Raw genomic sequence first — 24,958 nt, 5'->3', positions numbered from 1 at the left:
ATTAGAACCATATCCCTCTAAACTTTTCTTCAGCATGTATCTATCCAAATCCTTTTAAATGTTATTTTTGTAATTGCCCCAACTTCTCCACGTATGTTCTGTTGGAGCAGGAATAAAGTGAATGATTTTTTCCAAGGATTCTAAAACAAGAGCATTGGCTTAAGATGAGAGGGGAAAGATTTAAGAGGCTAGGCCATATCTGGAGCGAACGGCCAGAGGAATCTATAAAAGCAAATACGATTATGACATTTAAAAGATGCCTTTGTGGCCAAATTGTTCATGACGCAAAGATAGGTGGACAGGCAGGTAGTGCTTAGGAAGCAATGAGTCTACAGAAGGAATTGGACAACTTGGGAGGGTGGGCAAAGAAGTGGCAAATGGAATAAAGCATAGCAAAGTGGACAGCCATACACTTTGGTAGAAGGAATAATGGCAAAGACTATGTTCTAATTAGGGAGAGGATTCAGAAATTGGAAGTACAAAGGGACTTGGGTGCTGGTGTAGGATTCCCAAAAGGTTCATCGTCGGTTGAATCAGTAGTAAGGAAGGAAAATGCAACGTTAGCATTCATTTGGATAGGACTAGAATATAAAACCAAGGATGTCATGCTGAGGCTTTATAAGGCACTGATCAGATCACATTTGAAATACTGTGAACAGTATTTGTGCCTCCTATCTGAGGAAGAATGTGCTGGCATTGAAGAGAGTCTAGATAATGTTCATGAGAATGATCCCAGGGATGATTTGGTTAATATATGAGGAATGTTTGATGGTTCTGGGCCTGTATTTGCTGGAGTTTAAAAGAACAAAGGCGGGGGGGGGGGGTCTCATTGAAACCTTATATCCTTGTACTCCTCAGTCCCTTTATTCTGCAACATTCCCCAGTGCCCCGACATGGTGATGAAGACTGCAACATCAGACCTTTGCATCAATGGTAATATTACTCAGAATGGTCTTGCAAAATGGATTGAACAGTTGAGAGAAAAAAGAGGAGCAATGTTGAAGGGTGGAAAGGGAAAATCAGAAACCAAACATTAATCTGAGTTAAAATAGATCATATGCTTTAAGCAGAAGATATACACAAAAAAGCTGGATTAACTCAGCAGGACAGGAAGCATCTCTGGAGAAAAGGAATGGGTGACCTTTCAGATTGAAACCCTTCTTCAGGCAAATGTATTTTACAAAAAGGTACTCATTATCTAATGTCTTATGTTAAATTATTTTAAACCAATATCCAAACCATCTTTACCTGTCATTTGCGTGGTTGACCAATTATGTTAAGGCTGGCTAGTTTGATAAATGGAATAAAAGCATTTAGAAATAATTTGCCTCTTATTTTGCACATCAAAAGTGACTAAATATGGTTTCTGCCATGAACTCTAAAAGCTTCTTTTGACAGCTGCACTCTGCCTCTGACTGAATTTATGTAGTGAGCCATTTTCAGTATTTGAATATTAAGGCCTGCATTATATCCAATAAATTGGTGCAGTTTTATTCTTCCCAATAAGCTTCACTTGAACCTTTTAGGTACTTAATACATAAATCTTTTTTTTCCTTAAAAAAATAACAATATCAGAGTTTTTTGTTTTGAATAATTTTATACGAGTTATATATATATCTATATCTATATCTCTAGATCTATATCTATCTATATCTATCTACTTATTAAAAGTCTCATCCTGAATGTATGTTTGTGTGTGTGCGCGTATGGGTGTGTGTGGATGTGTTTTTATACCTTCGTGAAAAGCGCTACGCACTAGCGCTCAAATTTTCACATATTTTTTTACATTTTTTCGCTCGACAAAATGAACTGATCCCTTCATATTTCATGCTATTTTTCACAAGTTACACGGTTTTAAAAATACCCCAAACCAGCTTTTAAATGCCTTTCAACCCGCTTCCAAACGACTTTCGACCCGCTTAGTGACGTCACAATTCCCCGCAACGGAGGGTGGTAAAGGAATTCAACCCGACATAGACTATCTATGGTGTTTAAATCGTCCTCCCACAAACCCCCCTGTCCCCCACAACCCCCGCCTTGCGTTGGGAGACCGGGTTGTGTTGGGGAACATATACACCTATACATATATGTATATATACATACATATACATATACATATATATATATATATACTGACAGTAATGCAGTAAATAGATTTAAAGTGCTGGTCTTCAAATGAACTGCTGATGATGGTAATTTTGTTAATAATTTGTATTTTTCAGTGCAAATGCTGGCATGGATTCAGACTGAAAGGTGATGGCAAAACCTGTATTGACATTGATGAATGTGCAACCAGCTTCCCCTGTAGCCAGCAATGCATCAATACTTATGGAACCTACAGGTGTTTGTGTGCTGAAGGTTATGAAATACGAGCAGATAATCCCAATAGCTGCAAAGTTTTATCAGGTATGATTTTCTATTTATTCCCTTCTGCATTAAAGTCTGTTGAGATTCACAATAGATGCACGATAGGAAACATGATTTCAAGAAAGGAACCATTTTTAAAACCCCAGTGGACGAAATTGCAGAGTACCCTGTATTAGATTAATAGTATGTGCATTAACTTTTTGTTGATACAACTTTAAAAAGTGAACAAAGAAACTTTCCATAGGGAGATTAATATCTAGTACTAATGTTGCAGCTTGCACTTCCAATCAAGAGATTTACTTCTTTAATAGCATATTATAATTATTTCTGCCATTTCCTTGATGGAGATCCTTAACGTTGTCCGAAAGGTTTTCATTTCAGTTCGGATTTTCATTGGGGAAAATAATAACATTTCAGAGATATGTTATCCTATTGTCTATTAAAGATAATAAGCTAGCTGGGTTTACATAAGCATCATATTTTCTGCATTGTGATTTTGTATTATACTTCAATAAATGTTTTTTAAGATTATTTAAAATCTTGACTGTCTCCTCATGTAAAATGGAACTGTATGCATCATTCCCCAGTGGATTATGTAAAACCTACAGTTATAATGAAAAAAATGCCTGGTCTTGCTTCTAACTTGCAACATTAAACATGGAATGAAGCGTAGAGGAGAGATACTCCTGAATGTATGACTGTTCTGTTACAGCACTTAGTGTTATATGACACCCGAGCAGATTATTCTTTTGGCACATCAAAAGTGAAAGTTTTATTTTAACCAATTTATTGGCTGCTGCATGTGTTGCATTGAATCTATGCATTACCAGGTTGCAATCTAATAAAAGTAGAAAAAAATAGAAATGGGAAGAGTAAGTCTCATGTTTACAAACCTACTACACATTCAATGAGATCATGGGTGACATTTTGCTGAACGACCTGCCTAATCCCCATGAATCTTCACTTACTCGGTCCCTTGAAATCTAATTTTGGAATAAATTCAATGACTAAGCATTCACATTTCTCTGAAATTGAGAATTCCAATGAATCATTATGCTCTGAATGGAGGAATTTCTACTCATCTCGGTTTTAGTTATTTTATTCGGATATTTGGTTTTAGAAATGTGTCCTCAACTGCTCGTCCAAGATAGATACAATAGCTATGGATGCAGACTACACTTTCCTTCTGATATTTGTCTCAATTGACATCCACAAAATTTTGCACAAGGTTCATAAGGTGTTAAATTATGCATTTAACTCATTCAAACAACAAATTTCTACTGCATAACCTTAATTCTAGATTTCCCAACAAAGCATCCACACCATTAAAACCTCCACAAATGTTATACTTTTCAATGAGATCACTTCTAAAATATAGACTGTGGAAATTCAGTGAATGTGTGTCTGCACAACTATATATGACCTCTTAAAGCAAATTATCACACTTAATTACGTTTTTTTGTTTGACTTTGTGTTCAGATGAGGAACCATTTTTAATTTTTGCTGATCGACATGAAATCAGAAAAATGAGTATAGATGGATTCAACTACACATTATTAAAACAGGTAAACCACATTGAACTTGTTTTCATTTTGCTCTCATTGTACTCCACTCTGCATTTTTAATCATCACACATTAGTATGAACAAAATTATTTTATTTTGCAGGGATTAAACAATGTTCAGGCGATAGATTTTGACTACAGGGAACAATGTATTTATTGGGCTGATTTCACCACACAAGGCAGTACGATATCAAGGATCCATTTAAATGGAAGCAATCCTGAGGTAGGAGCCTTTGCTTTTGGGATTTGAATGGGAATAATTTTAGAATTTTCTAAATTTGTGATCCTATGGTAACCCAAATATGCAATATGAGGTCACATGTTTTATACATCCATGTAAGATTTATAGTTCTCAAAACATTTTTGTTGAAAAAGCAAGTCTCGCAACGATAATGTAGTTTGATTTTATATATCAAGGAAACAAATATTTTTTAAATTCCCCATTCAAACCTGATGTACATTTATTCCAACTTAATTGGAAGGAACCACCTTTCGCCTCCCCTCAGATGTTCAGTTTGCCTTGTTCAGCTCTTGTGTCAACACAATGCAATATTGACCTTCCGTGCTGTAGCTACATGCACTGTTGTGTCCATTGGCAGTTCTAGATCACACTGAGCCGATTATACCTTGCAAGTGGTTCTTTGTCTTTAAATCAGCCGCACCTAATGCACAAATAAAGATCTAGTCATTTGGTGTGGATTGATAACCCTCATTTATAAAGGTAATGTTATTTCATTTTTCCTCATTTCACTTTTTGTTTGGTTTATTAAAATAAATGCCAGTGATTTATTTCCCGTGTATCTCCTCACACATTAAAAATTGTTGTATTGGGTGCCAAATTTTGATATATGAAATAACCAAAATTATAACTTTATTAAATTAATTTTCAATGTGGTTGAAAAGAAAAATAATTTAGAATATAAAATTGTGCAACACGGGAACAGGCACTTCAGCCCATAATGTCCTTGTCAAATATGATGCCAAATGAAAGTAATAACTTAGGCCTTCACGTGATTTATATCCTTCCATTAACTGCATATGCATGTGCCTATCCAAAAGCCACAAAAACACCACCATTATATCTGCTTTCCAAACCACCTTTTGCAACGTACCAGATTCCTTCCACTCTCTGTGTAAAAAAGAATTCTCCACAAATCTCTATTAATTTTTTTTCCATCTGACCTTAAATCTTTCTTTTTAATCTCCACCATGGGAGAAAGATTCTCTAACCTAGGGATATTGAGTACAGGAGTCAGGAAGCCATGTTACCGCATTATAAAAGCCATGCTTCTCATAATTGTATAAACTTCTATGTTTCTATCATAAACTCCCCTTATCCTAGTGCACCAGAATTCAATCTCTCATCATAACAAATATCCCCTAACACAGGCATCATTCTGGTAAACCACTTCTGCACCATCTCAAAAGTCTCCACATCCTTCTTGTAATGGGGCAAACAAAACTCCTCACATTGCTCCAAATGTGGCCTAATCAAAGTTTTATAATGCGGTAACATGGCTTCCTGACTTCTGTACTCAATATCCCTAATGATGAAGCAAACATAATATATGCCTACTTTAACATTCTATGTACTTGGGTTGCTACTTTCAGGGAGCTACGGACTTGGACCCCAGGATCTCTCTGTATATCCATACTCTTGCGGATCCTACTTTTAACCATTTATTTTACCCTTGAATTTGACCTCCCAAAGTGCCAACCCTTACTTTTTCCTAAATTAAACTTTATCTGCCATTTCTTCGCACATATCTGGAGCTGATATACATCCTACTGAATGTGGACACAAAATGCTGGAGAAACTCAGCGGGTGAGGCAGCATCTATGGAGGGAAGGAATAGGCAACATTTCAGGTTGAGACCCATCTTCAGACTGATGGGGTGGGGAGGCAGGAAAAAAGGCTTGGTCCCCCAAAGCAATATTCCACCACTCACCCATAGCCCCCAACTGCACAGGTGCAGCTCATTTCCCCTCATCCCTAGCACTCTCCCCTTCGTCTTCACACTCCCTCTTCTTTCCCCTCTCCTCCTTCCATCCCCAATCCGTCCCTCACCTCTCCCTTCCCCTACGTTCAGTCACTCCTTCCCTCCCTCCATAACTCCTCTCCCCTCTCTAACCACCTCCTATCACTCTATCCCCCACCTCCCCGCTCCTCACTTCCCCTATCCCCCTACTACCCCTCCTCACCGCCCCCACTTCCCGCCTCTCCCTCTACTCCCCACTCTGTACCTTGCCCATCCCCCCCCACTCTACTCCCACCTTCCCCTCCCTCTATCCCCCTCCTCCCCCACTCTCCCTCTGCTCCTCCCTCTTCCTTTCCCTCTCATCCTACCCTCCCACGATCCCTCCCTCACTTCTCCTTTCCCTTGCCCTCAGTCCCTCCCTCCCTCCATAACTCCTCTCCCATCCCTACTCTCCTCCTCTCCCTCTATCCCCTCTCCTCCCCCACTCTCCCTCCCCAGGATCTCGAGGTTGCCGCTCCTCTCCCTTCTTGCATGCCCCGGAGGAGCATCAGCCATCAGCGCGGATCCTCGTCTCGGCCTGGAAGCACCAGCAGCTATGGCCATGCAGAGGGCAGAGGGAGAGCTCAGAGAAAAGATGGGGGAAGAGCCATGGTGGGGAGGGGGGTATCACGGGGCAGGGGGGCATGAACCAGTGAAGGGGACCGGAGGGGAAGGGGCTGGATCTGCAGGGTGTTGTGATGGTAGGAAGTTTTGGACTCCCAGCGGGCGCTGGACATTCTCCTCTGCCAGGATCAGATTCACCGCTTTCCGTTTGGAGACATCTCCGATTCCGCGCTGCTCCTCACGGCTTTCGGTCACACCGAAAATTGTGTCCGGTTGGAGGCCTCCGCCTGCCACCCACAGCGTCCTTCAGCTCCAGTAAAGACACGATGGTGCAGGGCGAGCGCACCATCCCGGCGAGTGACAGAAGAGACTAATCCGCGCGGCGCTGACTTGCAGGAGAGGAGATTGATCTGTGCACGCGCTGTTTTTAAGATTTTTAAAACTCGCTTACTTTTACAATAGACCACCGATCGGAACAAAGCTTGTTGCACTCACAGCACAGGAGAACGATCAGTGAGCTGGTGAAAAAAGTAGCACTATCGCGTACCGTTTCTGCGCAAATAGAAATACCATGCAAACCGGAACCGCACAAGATCAGTGTTTTAATTATATACATACAGATAAACAGATACTAGACCAAGTGGGACACGTTGGGCCCTGTTCCCCCATTGCAATAATCCACCACGTACCTGATCCCCCAACGCAACCCATTTCCACCACTTACCCGTTCCCCTAACGTAACCCGTTCCCCAAACGCAATATTCCACCACTCGCCCATAGCCCCCAACTGCCCCACCCCCCATACCACCCACCCACAAGGAAAATTCTGGAAATTAAACCTCTCCCCTATTCCACCCCCCACAATGAAACGGGGAGCTCCCCCCCTTCCCATCCCCCCTACAAGGAAAATCACAATAGTTTTGAGTAAATTAAACCTCTCCCCTATTCCACCTCACAATGAAAAACCTCCACCCAAGAAATCAAAATGAAATTCCATTGTGATGTACCCATTCCCCCAAATGCAACTTGTTCCCCCATGCAATAATCACCCATAGCCCCCAACTGCGCAAGCGTGGCTCATACACTCCCTCCCCCATGTCTTCACCCTCCCTCCTCTCTCCCCTCTCCTGCTCCACTCCCTTCCTCCCTCATCTCATATAACCATATAACCATATAACAATTACAGCACGGAAACAGGCCATCTCGGCCCTACAAGTCCGTGCCGAACAATTTTTTTCCCTTAGTCCCACCTGCCTGCACTCATACCATAACCCTCCATTCCCTTCTCATTCATATGCCTATCCAATTTATTCTTAAATGATACCAACGAACCTGCCACCACCACTTCCACTGGAAGCTCATTCCACACCGCTACCACTCTCTGAGTAAAGAAGTTCCCCCTCATGTTACCCTTAAGCTTCTGTCCCTTAATTCTGAAGTCATGTCCTCTTGTTCGAATCTTCCCTATTCTCAAAGGGAAAAGCTTGATCGCATCAACTCTGTCTATCCCTCTCATCATTTTAAAGACCTCTATCAAGTCCCCCCTTAACATTCTGCGCTCCAGAGAATAAAGACCTAACTTATTCAACCTATCTCTGTAACTTAGTTGTTGAAACCCAGGCAACATTCTAGTAAATCTCCTCTGTACTCTCTCTATTTTGTTGACATCCTTCCTATAATTGGGCGACCAAAATTGTACACCATACTCCAGATTTGGTCTCACCAATGCCTTGTACAATTTTAACATTACATCCCAGCTTCTATACTCAATGCTCTGATTTATAAAGGCTAGCATACCAAAAGCTTTCTTTACCACCCTATCTATATGAGATTCCACCTTCAAGGAACTATGCACGGTTATTCCCAGATCCCTCTGTTCAACTGTATTCTTCAATTCCCTACCATTTATCATGTACGTCCTATTTTGATTTGTCCTGCCAAGGTGTAACACCTCACATTTATCAGCATTAAACTCCATCTGCCATTTTACAGCCCATTCTTCCAAATGGCCTAAATCACTCTGTAGACTTTGGAAATCCTCTTCATTATCCACAACACCCCCTATCTTGGTATCATCTGCATACTTACTAATCCAATTTACCACCCCTTCATCCAGATCATTGATGTACATGACAAACAACAAAGGACCCAACACAGATCCCTGAGGCACCCCACTAGTCACCTGCCTCCAACCCGACAAACAGCCATCCACCATTACCCTCTGGCTTCTCCCATTCAGCCACTGCTGAATCCATCTTGCTATTCCTGCATTTATACCCAACAGTTTAACCTTCTTAACCAACCTTCCATGAGGAACCTTGTCAAAGGCCTTACTAAAGTCCATATAGACAACATCCACTGCTCCACCCTCGCCAATTTCCCTACTAACCTCTTCAAAAAATTCAAGAAGATTAGTCAAACATGACCTTCCAGGCACAAATCCATGTTGACTGTTCCTAATCAGACCCTGTTTATCCAGATGCTTATATATATTATCTCTAAGTATCTTTTCCATTAATTTGCCCATCACTGAAGTCAAACTAACAGGTCTATAATTGCTAGGTTTACTCTTAGAACCCTTTTTAAACAATGGAACAACATGCGCAGTACACCAATCCTCGGGGACTATTCCCGTTTCTAATGACATTTGAATATTTCTGTCATAGCCCCGGCTATTTCTACACTAACTTCCCTCAATGTCCCAGGGAATATCCTGTCAGGACCTGGAGACTTATCCACTTTTATATTTTTCAAAAGTGTCAGTACTTCTTTTACTTTGAAACTCATAGTATCCATAACTACTCTACTCGTTTCCCTTACCTCACATAATTCAATATCCTTCTCCTTGGTGAATACCGAAGAAAAGAAATTGTTCAATATCTCCCCCATCTCTTTTGGCTCTGCAGATAGCTGCCCACTCTGTTTCTCCAATGGACCAATTTTATCCCTCGTTATCCTTTTGCTATTAATATAGCTGTAGAAATCCTTTGGATTTACTTTCACCTTACTAGCCAAAGCAACCTCATATCTTCTTTTAGCTTTTCTAATTTCTTTCTTAAGATTCTTTTTACATTCCTTATACTCCACAAGCACCTCATTTACTTCATGCTGCCTATAATTATTGTAGATCTCCCTCTTTTTCCGAACAAGATGTCCAATTTCCCTTGAAAACCAGGGCTCTTTCCAATTTTTACTGTTTCCTTTCAACCGAACAGGAACATAAAGATTCTGTACTCTTAAAATTTCCCCTTTAAATGTCCACCATTTCTCTTCTACATCTTTCCCATAAAACAAAATGTCCCAGTCCACTCCTTTTAAATCATCTCGCATCTCATCAAAGTTAGCCTTTCTCCAATCAAAAATCTCAACCCTAGGTCCAGTTCTGACCTTCTCCATAATTATATTGAAACTAATGGTATTGTGATCACTGGACCCGAAGTGCTCCCCAACGCATACCTCCGCCACCTGTCCCGTCTCATTTCCTAACAGGAGGTCCAGCACTGCCCCTCCTCTAGTAGGTACCTCTATGTATTGCTGCAAAAAACTATCCTGCACACATTTTACAAACTCCAAACCATCCAGCCCATTTACAGAATGTGTTTCCCAGTCTATGTGTGGAAAGTTGAAATCTCCCACAATCACTACCTTGTGCTTACTACTAATATCTGCTATCTCCTTACATATTTGCTCTTCCAATTCTCGTTCCCCATTTGGCAGTCTATAATACACCCCTATAAGTGTTGCTACACCTTTCCCACTTCTCAGTTCCACCCAAATAGCCTCCCTAGATGAGCCCTCCAATCTATCCTGCCAAAGCACTGCTGTAATATCTTCCCTGACTAGCAATGCAACACCACCACCTCTTGCCCCTCCAATTCTATCACACCTGAAGCAACGAAATCCTGGAATATATAGTTTCCAATCACAGCCCTCCTGCAACCATGTTTCACTGATCGCCACAACATCATACTTCCAGGTGTCTATCCAGACTCTAAGCTCATCCACCTTTCTTACAATGCTCCTAGCATTAAAATATGCACATTTAAGAAACCCCCTGTCTCTTCTTCTCTGTTTATTTCCTTTTTTTTCTTTCTCCTCTTGTGTCCGAGTGCTTCCCTTTTCTGCTTCCTGCCTCCCATTCTGTCTACTAGCTTTCTCTATTTGAGTCCCTCGCCCCAACCATTCTAGTTTAAAGTCTCCCCAGTGACCTTTGCAAATTTCCCCGCCAGGATATTGGTCCCCCAATCTCTCCCTCCCTCTCCTTTTCCTTAACCTCAGTCACTCCCTCCCTCATCTCGGGTGGTGGAATGTTCACGGCAGCTTATGTAAATGAGATCCCATTGTGATTGGAGGACTGTGAGATCCCATTGTGATGTCATAGCTGCTAAGTACCAGAATCTCTGATCAACTGTCACAGCATCTGTCAAGTTATTCTTCTCAACGTGGGGTTTTTTAAACTTATAAATGTCAATACCGTGAAATATAACATCAATCTGAATGAAACTTTATACGAACGACCACGGGACAAAAGTGAGTAAGGTGGTGCAAAAGTTTTGCGCTACCATGTACCGTTTTTGCGTAGGTCAGTTATCACATACATATAGATAGAAACAAGACGAGAGATTGAGTAATATACTCGACCAAGTGCAGACCCCCAACGCACCCGTTCCCTACCCGTAGGCCCCACGCGAGGCATGGTCTTCCAACTCAGGCTGTTCCCGAACGTAAGATTCCAGTACTCCACGTCTTCCTCAGCAGTGATCATTTAAAAAATTCTAATTGCAATTGCCCTGCTTGTTGCAATAGCAATTTGCTCTCCCCCTGCTAGTCGAGCCATTATGACATCATCAGTTGAAGCTGGTGGTTTGAAATACAAGGACGTCATCAGTTGAAGCTGGTCAGTTTGAAATTCAAGCAAATTAATCGGTAATAAGTCGAGAAATAAAGCATAAAATGTTCGGTGAAAGTGATCTCTGCCTCGAGGGGAAAAATGTCAATCAGAATATGTAAAAATCTTGTGAAAGTTGGCATTTTTATAGCTTTAATCACAAATAATGTGACAAATATAGGATGAAATCCTCATTGATGCTGATCTCTGCTAGCTGAGCCATTGTGATGTCATCATTTGAAGCTGGTAGATTAAATTTAAAAGTAATTTGACTATTGTATAATGAGTCAAGAAGAAGTCAAGAAATAAAGCATGAAATGTTCAGATAAGGTGTTCCTGGCCTGATATGATACTAGACCAAGTGGGACCCATTGGGTCCCTGTCACACGGGAGGCCTGGTCCCCCAACGCAGCCCATTCCCCCAACAAAATATTCAACCACTCACCCATAGCCCCCACGAGAGGCCTGGTCCCCCAATGCAATCTGTTCCCCAACACAATATTCCACCACTCACACTTTCCCCCTCGCAAGCTGTTCCCCCAATGCAATATTCGACCACTTACTTATAGTCCCCACCGGTGTGGTCCCCAATGCAACCTGTTCCCAACGTAATATTACACCATTCACCCATAGCCCCCAACTGCACAGGGGCTGCTCATTTCACTTAATCACCCTCCCTCATTTTAAACTTTTTAAAACATTCTCAAACTCACATATGCTATGCATATTCTGTTTGACCAAATTTACAACATTCTCATCATCCAAGGTTCCCTTATTTTGCCATCCATTCTCCTTGATGGAATATGCCAGTCCTCAACTTTGATCAGCTAGTCTTTCAACGACTCCCACATATAGGATAGGGACTTAAAACAGCTATTCCAAAGATAGCTCCTCTAGCTCCTGTCAACTAATGTTGTAATTTGCCCTTCCCCAATTTAGTACTTTCCCCAAAAATCCAGACATACTTATACATATCTATTTAAACTTAAGGAGGAGTGATCACTCCCATTGAAATGCCCATCTCTTGGTCAGGATTGTATCCCAATATAAGGTCCAATATGGTCCATCCTCGAATTGGACTATTCACATGTTGTTTCAAGAAACTGTCATGGATTCATCTAACAAATGTTGCCCCGTCTAAGCTTCTTGATCTGAGGAAGTTCCAATGAATACTGAGGAAATTTAAGTCACTCACTATAACAACCCTATTGCTTTTCTCTACATATCAGATTCCTCTATCTCCTGTTGGTTATCGAGAGGCCTTTCCCATAATCACATCAGACTGACTGCACCTTTCTTATTTTTGAGATCTGCCAATATTGCCTATTTGAGCTCTACTTATAATGCCTCTGAGGTTCACTTAGAGAGAATCTTCCAGTATGTTCTCCCTGAGTGCAGGTTTGATATTCCGCCTGATTAATATAGCTATTTCTCCACCTCATTTACCTCCTTCTCTATCACGTCTGAAACATTCAATCTTTGGAATGAGCTGCCAGTCCTGTCCCTCTCGCAACCAAGAAACAGTAATGGCCACTTATGTTAGCACATTCACTTTATTTACTTAAGTTGTATCAAGTTAACCCTGAATTATTAACACTCTTTGGGTATTCCATTCAATCAGTAATTGTACATATTGTGAACCACAAAACAATTTCAAATACTTAAGCTTAAGAGATTTGGGAAGATAATGTGCCAAAATGATATTTCACAATTGACTATCCAACCTGTCTCGCTAATGTAAGTCACTCTTATGGTTTATATGACCTTCAGAAGAATTATTTGTTCCATTGTTCAACACTTGGAGTACTTTCCAAAATTGAGAACACTGTCTAAAGAACAAAATGCATGATTTTTCTAAGTCTTTCACAATAAAACATTGATCATACTTTAACAGGTTATGTACAAGAGAACAGATTTCTTCCTTAACTGTTCAAAACTGAGAATAATATGGGAGGTTGATATGTTTTGGAAGAGTAGATGCATGGCACTCCTTGCGTGAGAGGGCCACCCAATGTAGAAAGTTCTCGGCTAGTTTAAACTAGAGACATATAAAATGATGGGAACTCTAAACTCGAAATCTGGTGAATGCAAATGTAAGTTCAGGTTTTGTGTGCATGCACATGCATGCAGTGAGAGGTTGCAGCCACCCATTTCTTATCTGTTCGTCCACTGCACTGTGATTAAATTCGGTGTTGGTGCTGAGGCAGAAGCAACCAAATTGCCAAAAAAAAACTGATCTTCAAATTTCCTATCACTTGACCTGCCATCCCCCCCCCCCCCCAGACTTTAAAGTGAGCATAAGCAACAGAAATGTCTTTGTCTGATAGTACCCCTTCACAAATTTATATTGATATTGTATTACATAAAAGGCCTTGTTCATAAAGATTGAGTATAGGCACTCGCAAAACAGCTACTTAGCATCAGAATTGGAACATTAGTGTGTATTATTTATACATAAGTGGGTGTAAGTAAGCTAATGAAAGTATAAAAATGCACTGATGGAAATGTAGAGCAGGAGAGAGAAAAGCCTTGGGTGTAAGACACTTTCTCTTCACTGAAAATATATATTTTTTTATGCACGGATATAGACTAAAAGCCATTATGTTCCAAGACTTTCTCCTGTCATTTACAAAATAACTGTTAATATAGATACATTTGACTACTATAACCAGCACTGAAAGATAAGAAAAAGTATATGACTTGTAACCTTAAGTTTCTTCATGCAATTAAACTGTTAACAAAGTGGTAGGCCCCTCTCGGTCAAATGACTGATCATGGGCGATGCATCCTGGTCGGATGCAAGCCTGGGCGATGTCATATGGAGAACAGGCTGTTTCCATTTGCAGCACGTCCCCCCTCTCCACGTCATTGATCGATCCAAAGGAACAGCAGGGTTGTTACAGTTTGGCACCAGCGCCGTCGCAGGAGCTGCCAGAGCGAGGTTGTAGACAACGACGAACTGCCTTAGGGGTTCTGACTCCAGATTTTCTTGAGGTTTACTCCAGGATCCTTTTCCATGACTGGATATGACCACAAGGCAGTAGAGGTTTTAAATCAGAGTTTTCCCACTCCTAGATGGACTGCCTTCCCAGGCTGACAAGCCCCATCTGCCCGAGACTCGTGGGGACGGGAGCGTCTACCTTCCCATGCAGATCTATAGCACCTGCCCACTGCCCAATGTGTAAACAAAAATATATTACATTTAAGGGGTTTCAATTCCTTCAATCAGCATATGTCATCAATGTAATTATTGTAATTGTGACAATATCTCTGCTATATTAAGTATTAACATTAGAGCTTCACCGTTAAAACATAGTTGGACTTTCACATGGTTTCAGCAACCCTTCAGTAAATGCATTTCAACATAGTAGAACCGAACAAATCACCTCAATCATCAGCTGTAACATTAGTGGCAGATAATGGCCGCAGGTGACAGGAAGTTAGATGGAAAACATTTTTGCAATTGCTGCCTGGTGACTTTCAAAGTGATTTAAGCATCTACACCCAATGGCCTTCTTCAAATAAAGTTTTGTGGAAATACACAGCATTGCTGCTAACAACAAATTGATGGATGGAATGCTCCCATACAATTGAATCAGTCTGTAACCTGAACTGATATTGATAAGATCAGGCTGCCCAGAGAGTTTCACAACAACTCTGCAACCACTTGAATTGGGACGGGGGGAAGAAAGAGCTAGCGGTTTATGTCGCTGGTGTGAGAGGTCTATGATTGTTACAACGAGTTTGTCTAATCATAATGATCCTAAAATTAAAACACATTTTCAAAGAAAACACTTACTTCTGATTCACCTTCGTTCCAAGTTGACCTGCGTTAGAAAGTTGCTCGGAATTCTTGCTCAGGTCAGCGTCAAAATACCAAAATGGCCAGAACATAATGAAAGGAATTCTCAGGTTGGTTTAATTTTGCCACTGGTTCAATTGGGCAAATTAAAATTAGCAATCATAAGCTCCCAAAGACTCTAAGCTACCAACATTATTTTTCTGTCCTCCTGCTCTGTTTTTATGAATGGATGTAAACCTTTGTTGTCACGGACAGAGTGCAGAAAATCCTCAAGGGCGAAGATGAACAACCGGAAGTGGTAGTGCATGTTGGCACAAATTATGTCGGATAGAAGGGGATGAATATTCTGAAGCGTGACTTTAGAGAGCTCGGAAAAGTGCTGAAAATCCAGGGTGGTTATTACAGGTTTGCTTTCAGTTCCTCGTGCTGGCCAGAGCAGGAACAGGGAGATACAGGACCTGAATGTGTGGCTGAGGAACTGGTGCAGGGGGCAGGGATTTAGATTTTTAGCCAACTGGGATCTGTTTTGGAATAAAGGGGAACTGTACAAAAGGGACGGATTGCACCTTAACAGGTGGGGGACCGGCATTCTGGCAGGCAGGTTTGCCACTGCTACACAGGTGGTTTTAAACTAAATAAGGGGGGGTGCCAAATGGGATAGTCAAGGACAGAGTTAAAGGGAAAAGGAGTAAAGGGATAGTTAATGACCCCAGAATAGACAGGAAAGAAAGCTCACCAAGGGATAGGAGAGTATGGCCAAGTGTAATAGGGATCAATGTGAAAGGTGAGATGCGTTAGGAATTAAAAATATTGTATGTGGCTGTAGGAGGATCGGGCATGGGAACTTAATATTCAGGGTTATGCATCCTATAGAAAGGACAGGCAGGTGGGCAGAGGAGGGGGGGTGGGGGGGGGGTAGCTCTGCTGGTGAGGGATGGAATTCAGACCCTTGCGAGGGAAGACATAGGGACTGACGAGGAAGAGTCACTGTGGATTGAGTTGACGAATTGTAAAGGCAAGAAGACACTAATTGGTGTTATCTACAGACCTCCAAATAGTAGCCCGGATGTAGGGTGTAAGTTGCAGCAGTTGTTAAAACTGGCACGTAACAAAGGTAATGCCACTGTGGTGATGGGGGATTTCAATATGCAGGTAGACTGGGAAATCAGGTTGGTTCAGGACCCCAAGAAAGAGAGTTTGTAGAGTGCCTCCGAGATGGATTATTAGAGCAGCTTGTAATGGAGCCGACCAGAGAAAAGGCAATTCTGGATTTAGTGTTGTCCAATGAACCAGATTTGATAAGAGAACTAGAGGTAAAGGAACCACTTGGAGGTAGTGATCATAATATGATTAGTTTTAATCTGCAATTTGAGAAGGTGAAGGTTAAATCAGAAGTGTTAGTGATGCAGTTGAACAAAGGGGACTATGAAGGCATGAGGGAGGAGCTGGCCGAGGTAGACTAGAAAGGGATCCTAACAGGAATGATGGTGGAACAACAATGACAGGAAATTCTGGGCATAATCCGGAAGACGCAGGATCATTTCATTCCAAAAAGGAAGAAAGATTCTAAGGGGAGTAGGAGGCAACTGTGGCTGACAAGAGAAGTTAGGGATAGAATATAACTCAACGAAAAGATGTATAACACAGCAAAGAGTAGCTGGAAGCCAGAGGATTGGGAAACTTTCATAGGACAACAGAATGAAACAAAACGGGCAATGCGGGCTGAAAAGATGAAGTACAAGGGGAAGCTGGCCAGGAATATAATGAAGGACAGTAAAAGCTTCTTCAGATATGTTAAGGGAAAAAAAATAGCAAAGTCAAATGGGTCCCGTGAAGGCAGTCACGGGTGAAATTATTATGGGGAACAAGGAAATGGCAGAGGAGTTGAACAGGTACTTCGGATCTGTCTTCACTAAGGAAGACACAAACAATCTCCCAGAAGTACTGGAGGACAGAGGATCTAAGGGGGTAGAGGAACTGAAAGACATTTTCATTAGTTGAGAAATAGTATTAAGTAGGCTAATGGGACTGAAGGATGATAAATACCCTGGGATTTGCATCCCAGGGTCCTCAGGGAGGTGGCTCTAGAAATAGTGGACGCATTGGTGATAATTTTCCAATTTTCAATAGATTCAGGATCAGTTCCTGTGGATTGGAGGATAGCTAATGTTATCCCACTTTTCAAGAAAGGAGCGAGAGAGAAAACGAGGAATTATAGACCTGTTAGCCTGACCGGTGGTGGGAAAGATGCTGGAGTCAATTATTAAAGAGGTAATAATGGGGCATTTGGATAGCAGTAAAAGGATTAGTCCAAGTCAGCATGGATTTATGAAAGGAAAATCATGCTTGACTAATCTTCGAGAATTTTTTGAGGATGTGTCAAGTAAAATGGGTGATGGGGAGCCAGTGAATGCAGTGTATCTAGACTTTCAGAAAGCCTTTGATAAGGTCCCGCACAGGAGACTGGTGACTAAAATTAAGCACATGGTATTGGGGGTAGGAAGTTGACGTGGATAGAAAATTGGTTGGTAGACAGGAAGCAAAGAGTAGGAGTGAATGGGTCCTTTTCAGAATGTCAAGCAGTGGCGAGTGGAGTGCCGCAAGGCTCGGTGTTTAGGGCCGCAACTGTTTACCATATATATTAATGATTTGGAAGAGGGAATTAGGAGCAACACTAGCAAGTTTGAGGATGACACAAAGTTGGGTGGCAGTGTGAACTGTGAAAATGATGTTAGGAGGTTGCAGGGTGACCTGGGCAGGTTGAGTGAGTGGGCAGAAGCGTGGCAGTTGCAGTATAATATAGATAAATGTGAGGTTATCCCCTTAGCAGCAAAAACAAGGGGGCAGATTATTATCTCAATGTGGTTAGGTTAGGTAAGGGGAAGGTACAGCGAGACCTGGGTGTCCTTGTACTCCAGTCACTGAAAGTTGGCGTGCAGGTACAGCAGGCAGTGAATAAAGCTAATGGAATGTTGGCCTTCATAACAAGAGGATTTCAGAATAGGAGTAAAGAGGTTCTTCTGCATTTGTATAGGGCTCTGGTAAGACCACATCTGGAGTATTGTGTACAGTTTTGGTCTCCTAATTTGAGGAAGGACATCCTTGTGATTGAGGTTCACGAGATTGATCCCTGGGATGGCGGGACTGTCATATGAAGAAAGATTGAAAAGACTAGGCTTGTATTCACTGGAGTTTAGAAGGATGAGGGGATATCTTATAGAAACATATAAAATTATAAAAGGACTGGTCAAGCTAGATGCAGGAAAAATGTTCACAATGTTGGGCGAGTCCAGAACCAGGGGCCACAGTCTTAGAATAAAGGGGAGGCCATTTAAGAGTGAGGTGAGAAAAAACTATTTCACCCACGGATTGTGAATTTGTGGAATTCTCTGCCATAGAGGGCAGTGGAGGCCAAATCACTGGATGGATTTAAGAGAGAGTTAGATAGAGCTCTAGCGGCTAGTAGAATCAAGGGATATTTGTAGAAGGCAGGCACGGGTTATTGATTGGGGACGATCAGCCATGATCACAATGAATGGCGGTGCTGGCTCGAGGGGCCGAACGGCCTCCTCCTGCAGGTATTTTCTATGTTTCTATGTTTGTCTCCTCACCATCAGAAGTAGATGTGAGTTGCTATTGTAAAAATATAGTATGAGCTAAATAAATAAGGAGTGGGCTCTATCCAGTAAGGAATTAATTGATCAGCAATGTCTAGAGCAGTGGTTCTCAAATGGGGGTACGCGTACCCCTGGAGGTACGTGAAGGCACTCCAGGGGGTACGTGAGATTTTAAAATATAGGCCTAATGTAGGCCTATATTTTTGCGCTGGTTAGAGGGTACTTGGCTGAAAAAATATTTCACAGGGGGTACATCACTGAAAAAAGGTTGAGAACCACTGGTCTAGAGAATGGACAATAGCTAAATCCTGAAAGGAAAGTTTCCCGAGCAGTTTTGCCTTGCAGCTGTTTTGAAGAATGTTCAGTTTGGAGAAAAAATGACTGAATTGTCAGGTAGTATCAAATTATTTAATGGTTTCCCCTGTGAGTAACACTGCTTGCCTGCAGCTGTAAACTCTAAACCACCTAATTCCTCTTTCCCCGCTGGCTCAATCCAATCATTTGGTGGCAATTTAGTAGGCATTACCCAAAGATCGATATGCAGCCGCATTGAAACTGTGAATGATGTACTGTTCCACAGTGTGTACAGACTTATCCATTTCCACAAAACCACAAGAGGAGATTTCCTTAACTTTATGAACCAACTACTTTCCACAAAATCATGTGCGTCACTGTTTATAATCTGATGGATGTACAGGGATCCGCAATGAATCTCACGCCTACCACAATCTTTGACATTCAGTCAAAATACATGTGTGGTACAACGTGGCATAAGAACATGATACCAAACACAGGTACAACACAGCCAGTAATTTACATATGTTTCTAAGTTTAAAATTGTAAATTTGGTGTCCTCAGAATGCATGCAATCATCAGCATGCAGGGTCAATGGATAATTTCCTCCAGGAATGGAATTAGAGAAGGCAGCGATAATGTGAGCGGAGCATTCTTATCACATTGCTGCCCGATGACCAACTTCAGTGATACCATTTCAATGTGGCACAGTGGCATAGTGCCTCCTAGTGCCAGAGACCGGGGTTTGATCCTGATTTCAGGTGCTTTCTGTGTAGAGTCGTGTGCGCTGTGTGCACTGTCCTGTGCACGGCTGCCCTGCCAGCAGTTGTCTGTCTTTTCACCGTTTTATTTTTATTTTTAGTTAGTTAAAGTGTTTTGTTTGGAGGTCTAGACTTTTTTGTGTGGGGGGGGAGGGGGACAGGGAAACTGCCTTTCAGGGTCCCTACCTGGTCGGAGAAGCAGCCTTTCTCCGGGCTGCAGCTTCGACCCGTCCTCGCGGCCTACCAGCGGGCCTGGAGCGGCGTTTCCTGTCGCGGACCGCACAGAACCTCGGCTTCGGCGGCGGCACGGCGCTGGAGCGTTATCGTGGAGCGGGCGATGCCTTGCCTGGGTCGCCGCGCTGGAGATCCGGTGAGCTGAGACCGCCGGGTAAAACATCGCGGATCTGCGGTACTGTGGAGCGGCCAGCTGCGGGCGGCGGCGCTGAACTTTACACCGGGAGCCTGGGATCTCACGACGAGATCGCCAGTTGTGGAGCTCCAACCGGCGCGGCCTTGTCGCCTTGCCAGTACGGAGGCGGCCGTTCCAGGGTTCCCATGCCGCTGTGAGGACTCTCCCGACGCCAGAGCACCACCACCCGGCGAGAACGGCCAGGAACATCGGGCCTCCGTAGAGGCAACTGTGGAGGCCTCAATAGGCCCGACTATGGGTGAACTGTGGTTGGGGACTGGACTTTGTGCCTTCCCTCATAATGGGAACCATTGTGGGGGGATGTTCTTTGTGTTTAAGACTCTCATTGGTGTTATGTCTGTATTCTTTTTTTGTGTGCTGCAAAATGGCAAAAAGCATTTCACTTCATTACACCTCGGTGTATGTGAATGTGACCAATAAAATACCTTTGACTTTTGATACCTTTGAGTTTGCACGTTCTCCCTGTGACCATATGTGTTTCCTTTGTGTGCTCCAGTTTGTTCCCACATCCAAAAGATACGCAGGTTTGTAAATTAATAGGCCTCTGTAAATCACCTCGAGTGTGCAGGGAATGGAGTGTGCAGTGAAAGTGGGTTTATATAGAACTGGTGTGAATGGGTGATTGATGGTTGGCATGGACCCAATGGCCCAAATGGCATGTTTCTATGTTGTATCTTTCATTCAAATAAAAATGTGTTAGCCTCATTTTTGGCCTAACCTGTAAGTTATTATTCAACCTAGCCCTGCTTGAAAGGGGGAGAAATGTAACCATGGCATTGGGTGGGAATTGTGCTGATGGCATGAGACATTGTAGGGGCTGTTACGCGGCAGTTAAATCATGCAGGCAATTATTTAAATGGGAAGGGTAAGATACGAGGGTCATCTCCTTATCCCAAAAATCATGTTAAAAAATCACCTTAAAAATGTTCTTTTGATTCCACCGTCAAACATTTGCCGTGAGGGGAAATATTTAATCTGCATATTCAAAGAAGAGTCATGCAACCTGAGGTAGTTGGCATTCCTTGTCCTTACAATAGTAAGATTAAACGAGAACTTACCAGTTTGAAGTTTGATCTGTATTTTATGAGTGGTAACGTTGAGGGAATACATGAAGAGCCCGCTAGTCCGCATGCGCGTCATTCTTCAAAGCAGCGGTGTGAATCACAGATACCTGTAATGACTTAAACATAGTAAGATTAGCGAAAAAGATACCAGTCAAGTTTATGATCCAGGGTGGGAGCGGAGGGCATGTATTCCCTCAACGATACTCCTCATAAAATACAGATCAAACTTCGAACTGGTAAGTTCTTGTTTAATCTTACTATTTTACTTCGGAGTCACGTGAGGGACTCCATGAAGATTTCAAAGCTCTGTGATTCTTGCCGTGGACGAGTCCATGACACACATCTGCCTTGGTATAGGGGAGAAATATATTCGACATCCATACGGTATGTAGATGCAACAAACAAATTTATTAACAAAAGAAATCATAAAACCCCGTATATTCATGGGGACAAATTATATTACAGAACTTAAAATAGTTTTTGAAAAAGTTCCAGTTTCCTCCACTGGTTTATTATAAAATTTACGGAAAGTTCCTTCTGATGACCATCCTGCCGTCTTGAGGATCTGATCCAATGGAACATCCAACTTGTATGCTGCCGACGTAGCTGCAGCCCTGGTGGAGTGACATTTAAAACAATTAGTATCTATACCTGCTTTAGTAAGTACTTGTTTTATCCATTTGGAAATGGTCTGATTTGTTATTCGTTTATGAGGCTGTCTGTGGCTAATGAGCAGTGCCTTTTCTGTGCCTCTGATGGTTTTGGTTTGTTTAATGTATTCTTTTAGATGTGTTACCACACACAGTCGCTCATCTGCAGGGTAGTTATTGAAAATCACTTTTAGGCCTGCCGACCCCTGTCTGTTCTGTTTTACCAGTTCCTGGATGTAAAAATGTAAATTTCCCTGCGAACTGGTCATGTTATCCAGCCTCAATGTGTGTAGGGAGTGCGCCCTTTGTGCTGTGACCAATGCCATCAGCATGACCGTTTTTAAGGTCAAAGTCTGTAATGACAGGCTAGTGGCTGGAGTCCAGTTCCTTAGTAGATTCAGAACGATGCCAACGTCCCATATATGGGAATATCTGGCCTTAGGAGGGTTAGCATTGAATATGCCCCTCATGAGCTTGGTTACCAAAGGGTGTGACCCCACAGTCTGTCGTTCCGTTTCTCTCCAGAGGTAGGTAGACAGAGCACTTCTGGCACAGTTGATGGCGCTGTACGTAAGTCGTTCGTCATGGTGTAAATTTACCAGAAATTCCAATACCGGTTGAATGTTCGTAGGTCTGTGGATAATGTTGTTCTGGTTGCAATACCTGTGCCATTTTCTGATATATACTAGGTATTGATTTTTTGTTGACTCTCGCTGGGCTCCAGCGATCATGTTCATAGCTCTCGTTGTTAAGCCCAGGTGTAATAAAGGAGCTTTCAGACTCTACAAACCAAAACGTTAATGTGACGATGACAAGGATGACGTCCTAGTTGCTGGATTTACCAGTAGATCCGGTCTGTGTTGAATGGTGATGTGAGGTTCTAATATCATCTCCTGTACCACTGGGAACCATGGTTGGGTAGGCCAATCGGGTACTATTAAGATATCAGATGCAGAGTCTTGTCTTATCTTACTTAGTACCCGACTGATGAGGCAGAAGGGAGGGAATGCATAAAAGAACAATTTCCCCCAATGCAGCAAAAAAGCATCTGTAGCTGCTGCCCCAGGGTCTGGTTCCCATGATACATATTTTGGCACTTTGTGGTTAAGCCTGGATGCGAATAGATCGACATCTGGTGTTCCGTATCGTGCTGTAATTTCAGCAAATACTTTTTTGTCCAACATCCATTCGATGTTCTCATTGAATTTGCGTGACCTGGTGTCTGCCACTAAGTTTTGTCTACCTGGTAAGTAGGTAGCTGATATTCAAATTCCTCTGCGGATACACCATTGTCAGATCTTGTTTGCCAGATTGTCACATGATGTCGATTTGTTTCCACCCATGTGGTTGATGTATGCTACCACAGTGGTGTTATCAATTTGTAATCTTACATGCTGGTGAGATAACCCTAAGCAATATGACTTAAGGCCGTGAAAAGCTCCCAACATTTCTAAGTAATTTATGCCCAAAGTGTGTAGTAATGATGACTCCTGTTCATTCCATCTCCCACCACAGCTGGTGATGGAATCCGTGGCACCCCATCCGAGAGCACTAGCATCCGCTTGTAGTGTGATAGACGGATTGCTGATAATGATTGGATTGGAACAATGCCTAATGTTTTCTTTGCACCATTGTAGTTCTAATATGGCTTATTTTGGTAGTTCCATAGGTCTATCAAAATGACCTCCATTGTATTTTAGAGCTCTTATTTTTGCCCTTTGTAAATTCTGATAATATAAAGGTCCGAATTGTGCAGCTGGAAAAGCTGCTATTATCTTGCCAATCATTCTCGCCACCTGTCTAATAGATGGTTTTCTTGTGTCAACGATTTTGCTGTAATCCTCCTCGAGGGCTATAGCTTTGTCTTGTGGCAAAGTCACTGACATAAGAACTGAGTTAATGGTAAATCCCAAGAAATCCATTGTTGTTGAAGGTTTCAATTTAGATTTAATTGGATGGATAATGAATCCTAGGCTTTCAAATAATTGTATGGTGGCTGTTATTGTTAATTCTGCTTGTTTTACCCTTTTGCCCAATATAAGTATATCATCCAAATAAGCTATCACAATGTGTTTATGTTCCCGTAGGAAAGCTAAGGCTGGTTTTAATATTTTAGTAAATAACCTAGTTGCAGAAGTAAGACCATTTGGTAGTGCTCTGTATTGCCAGTGTTGATCCATCCAATTAAATTTCAAATAACGTCTGTGGTCACCTGTTATGAGTACTGAATAGTAAGTATCTTTTAAATCAATGCTTGCCATATAGTAACCTTTGGAGATTAATAGTTTAGCAGTAGCAAAGGTTTCCATTTTGAAGTGAATATATTTTACAAAAACATTCAAATTACTCAAATCTATGATGATGCGGCAACCACCATCTTTCTTATGTTTAATAAAAATGTTGGACACGAATTCTAAAGGTTCGTGTTGGGTTTGTTCAATTATCCCCATTTTATGGAGTCTCTGCAGTTCAGCATGTGCTTTTGCTTTATCTTCGCCCTTAAGCCTGAACACTCTGTTCGGTACATGCTGGACTGGAGGATTACGTGGTTGTAAGAACTGCTCGTGTATCCCTGGATACTGCTTAGGATATAAGTATCTGATGTTAACTTATACCATGCATCCAGAAAAAAGTGTAATCTGCCACCAACACCCATGCTTTCATTAATAAGTAAGGGACCAGACCCACCTACCTCTATGGTTACCAGTGGTCTTATTTCTTCCCTTGTCCCCGAGGACGTTGAGGCCCCGGTGTCTTGATTTGTGTTGTTGTAGATGGGTGCACCTTCCACGAGGGCCGGCCTGGGCCATGTCCTAAAAAAAAAGACCGCTGTTGGATTGGTCTTGCCCTCGACTGTTCCCCGGAGTAGTCCTTGCGACCCATGAGTGCATAGGGGTGGTACTTCTGGGGGTGGCGTTTGGTTGCTTTTATGATTCCCAG

The 24,958-nt window shown here is 42.2% G+C and overlaps 1 protein-coding gene across 1 annotated transcript in view; it reads left to right on the top strand.

Moving 5' to 3' along the window:
- lrp1b (LDL receptor related protein 1B) overlaps positions 1-24,958 on the top strand; it is a 1,292,371-nt gene that overhangs the window by 1,080,831 nt on the left and 186,582 nt on the right. The window contains exons 56-58 of the mRNA XM_033023505.1: positions 2,223-2,406; positions 3,847-3,932; positions 4,034-4,153. Of these exons, the coding sequence (XP_032879396.1) occupies positions 2,223-2,406; positions 3,847-3,932; positions 4,034-4,153 (390 nt within the window). The remainder of the gene's footprint in view (positions 1-2,222; positions 2,407-3,846; positions 3,933-4,033; positions 4,154-24,958) is intronic.

This window comes from Amblyraja radiata, chromosome 7, assembly GCF_010909765.2.
Source record: "Amblyraja radiata isolate CabotCenter1 chromosome 7, sAmbRad1.1.pri, whole genome shotgun sequence".
NCBI lineage: Eukaryota > Metazoa > Chordata > Chondrichthyes > Rajiformes > Rajidae > Amblyraja > Amblyraja radiata.
Note: the sequence above shows the minus strand (reverse complement) of the source record. Positions and strands in the feature narration are given on the sequence as shown.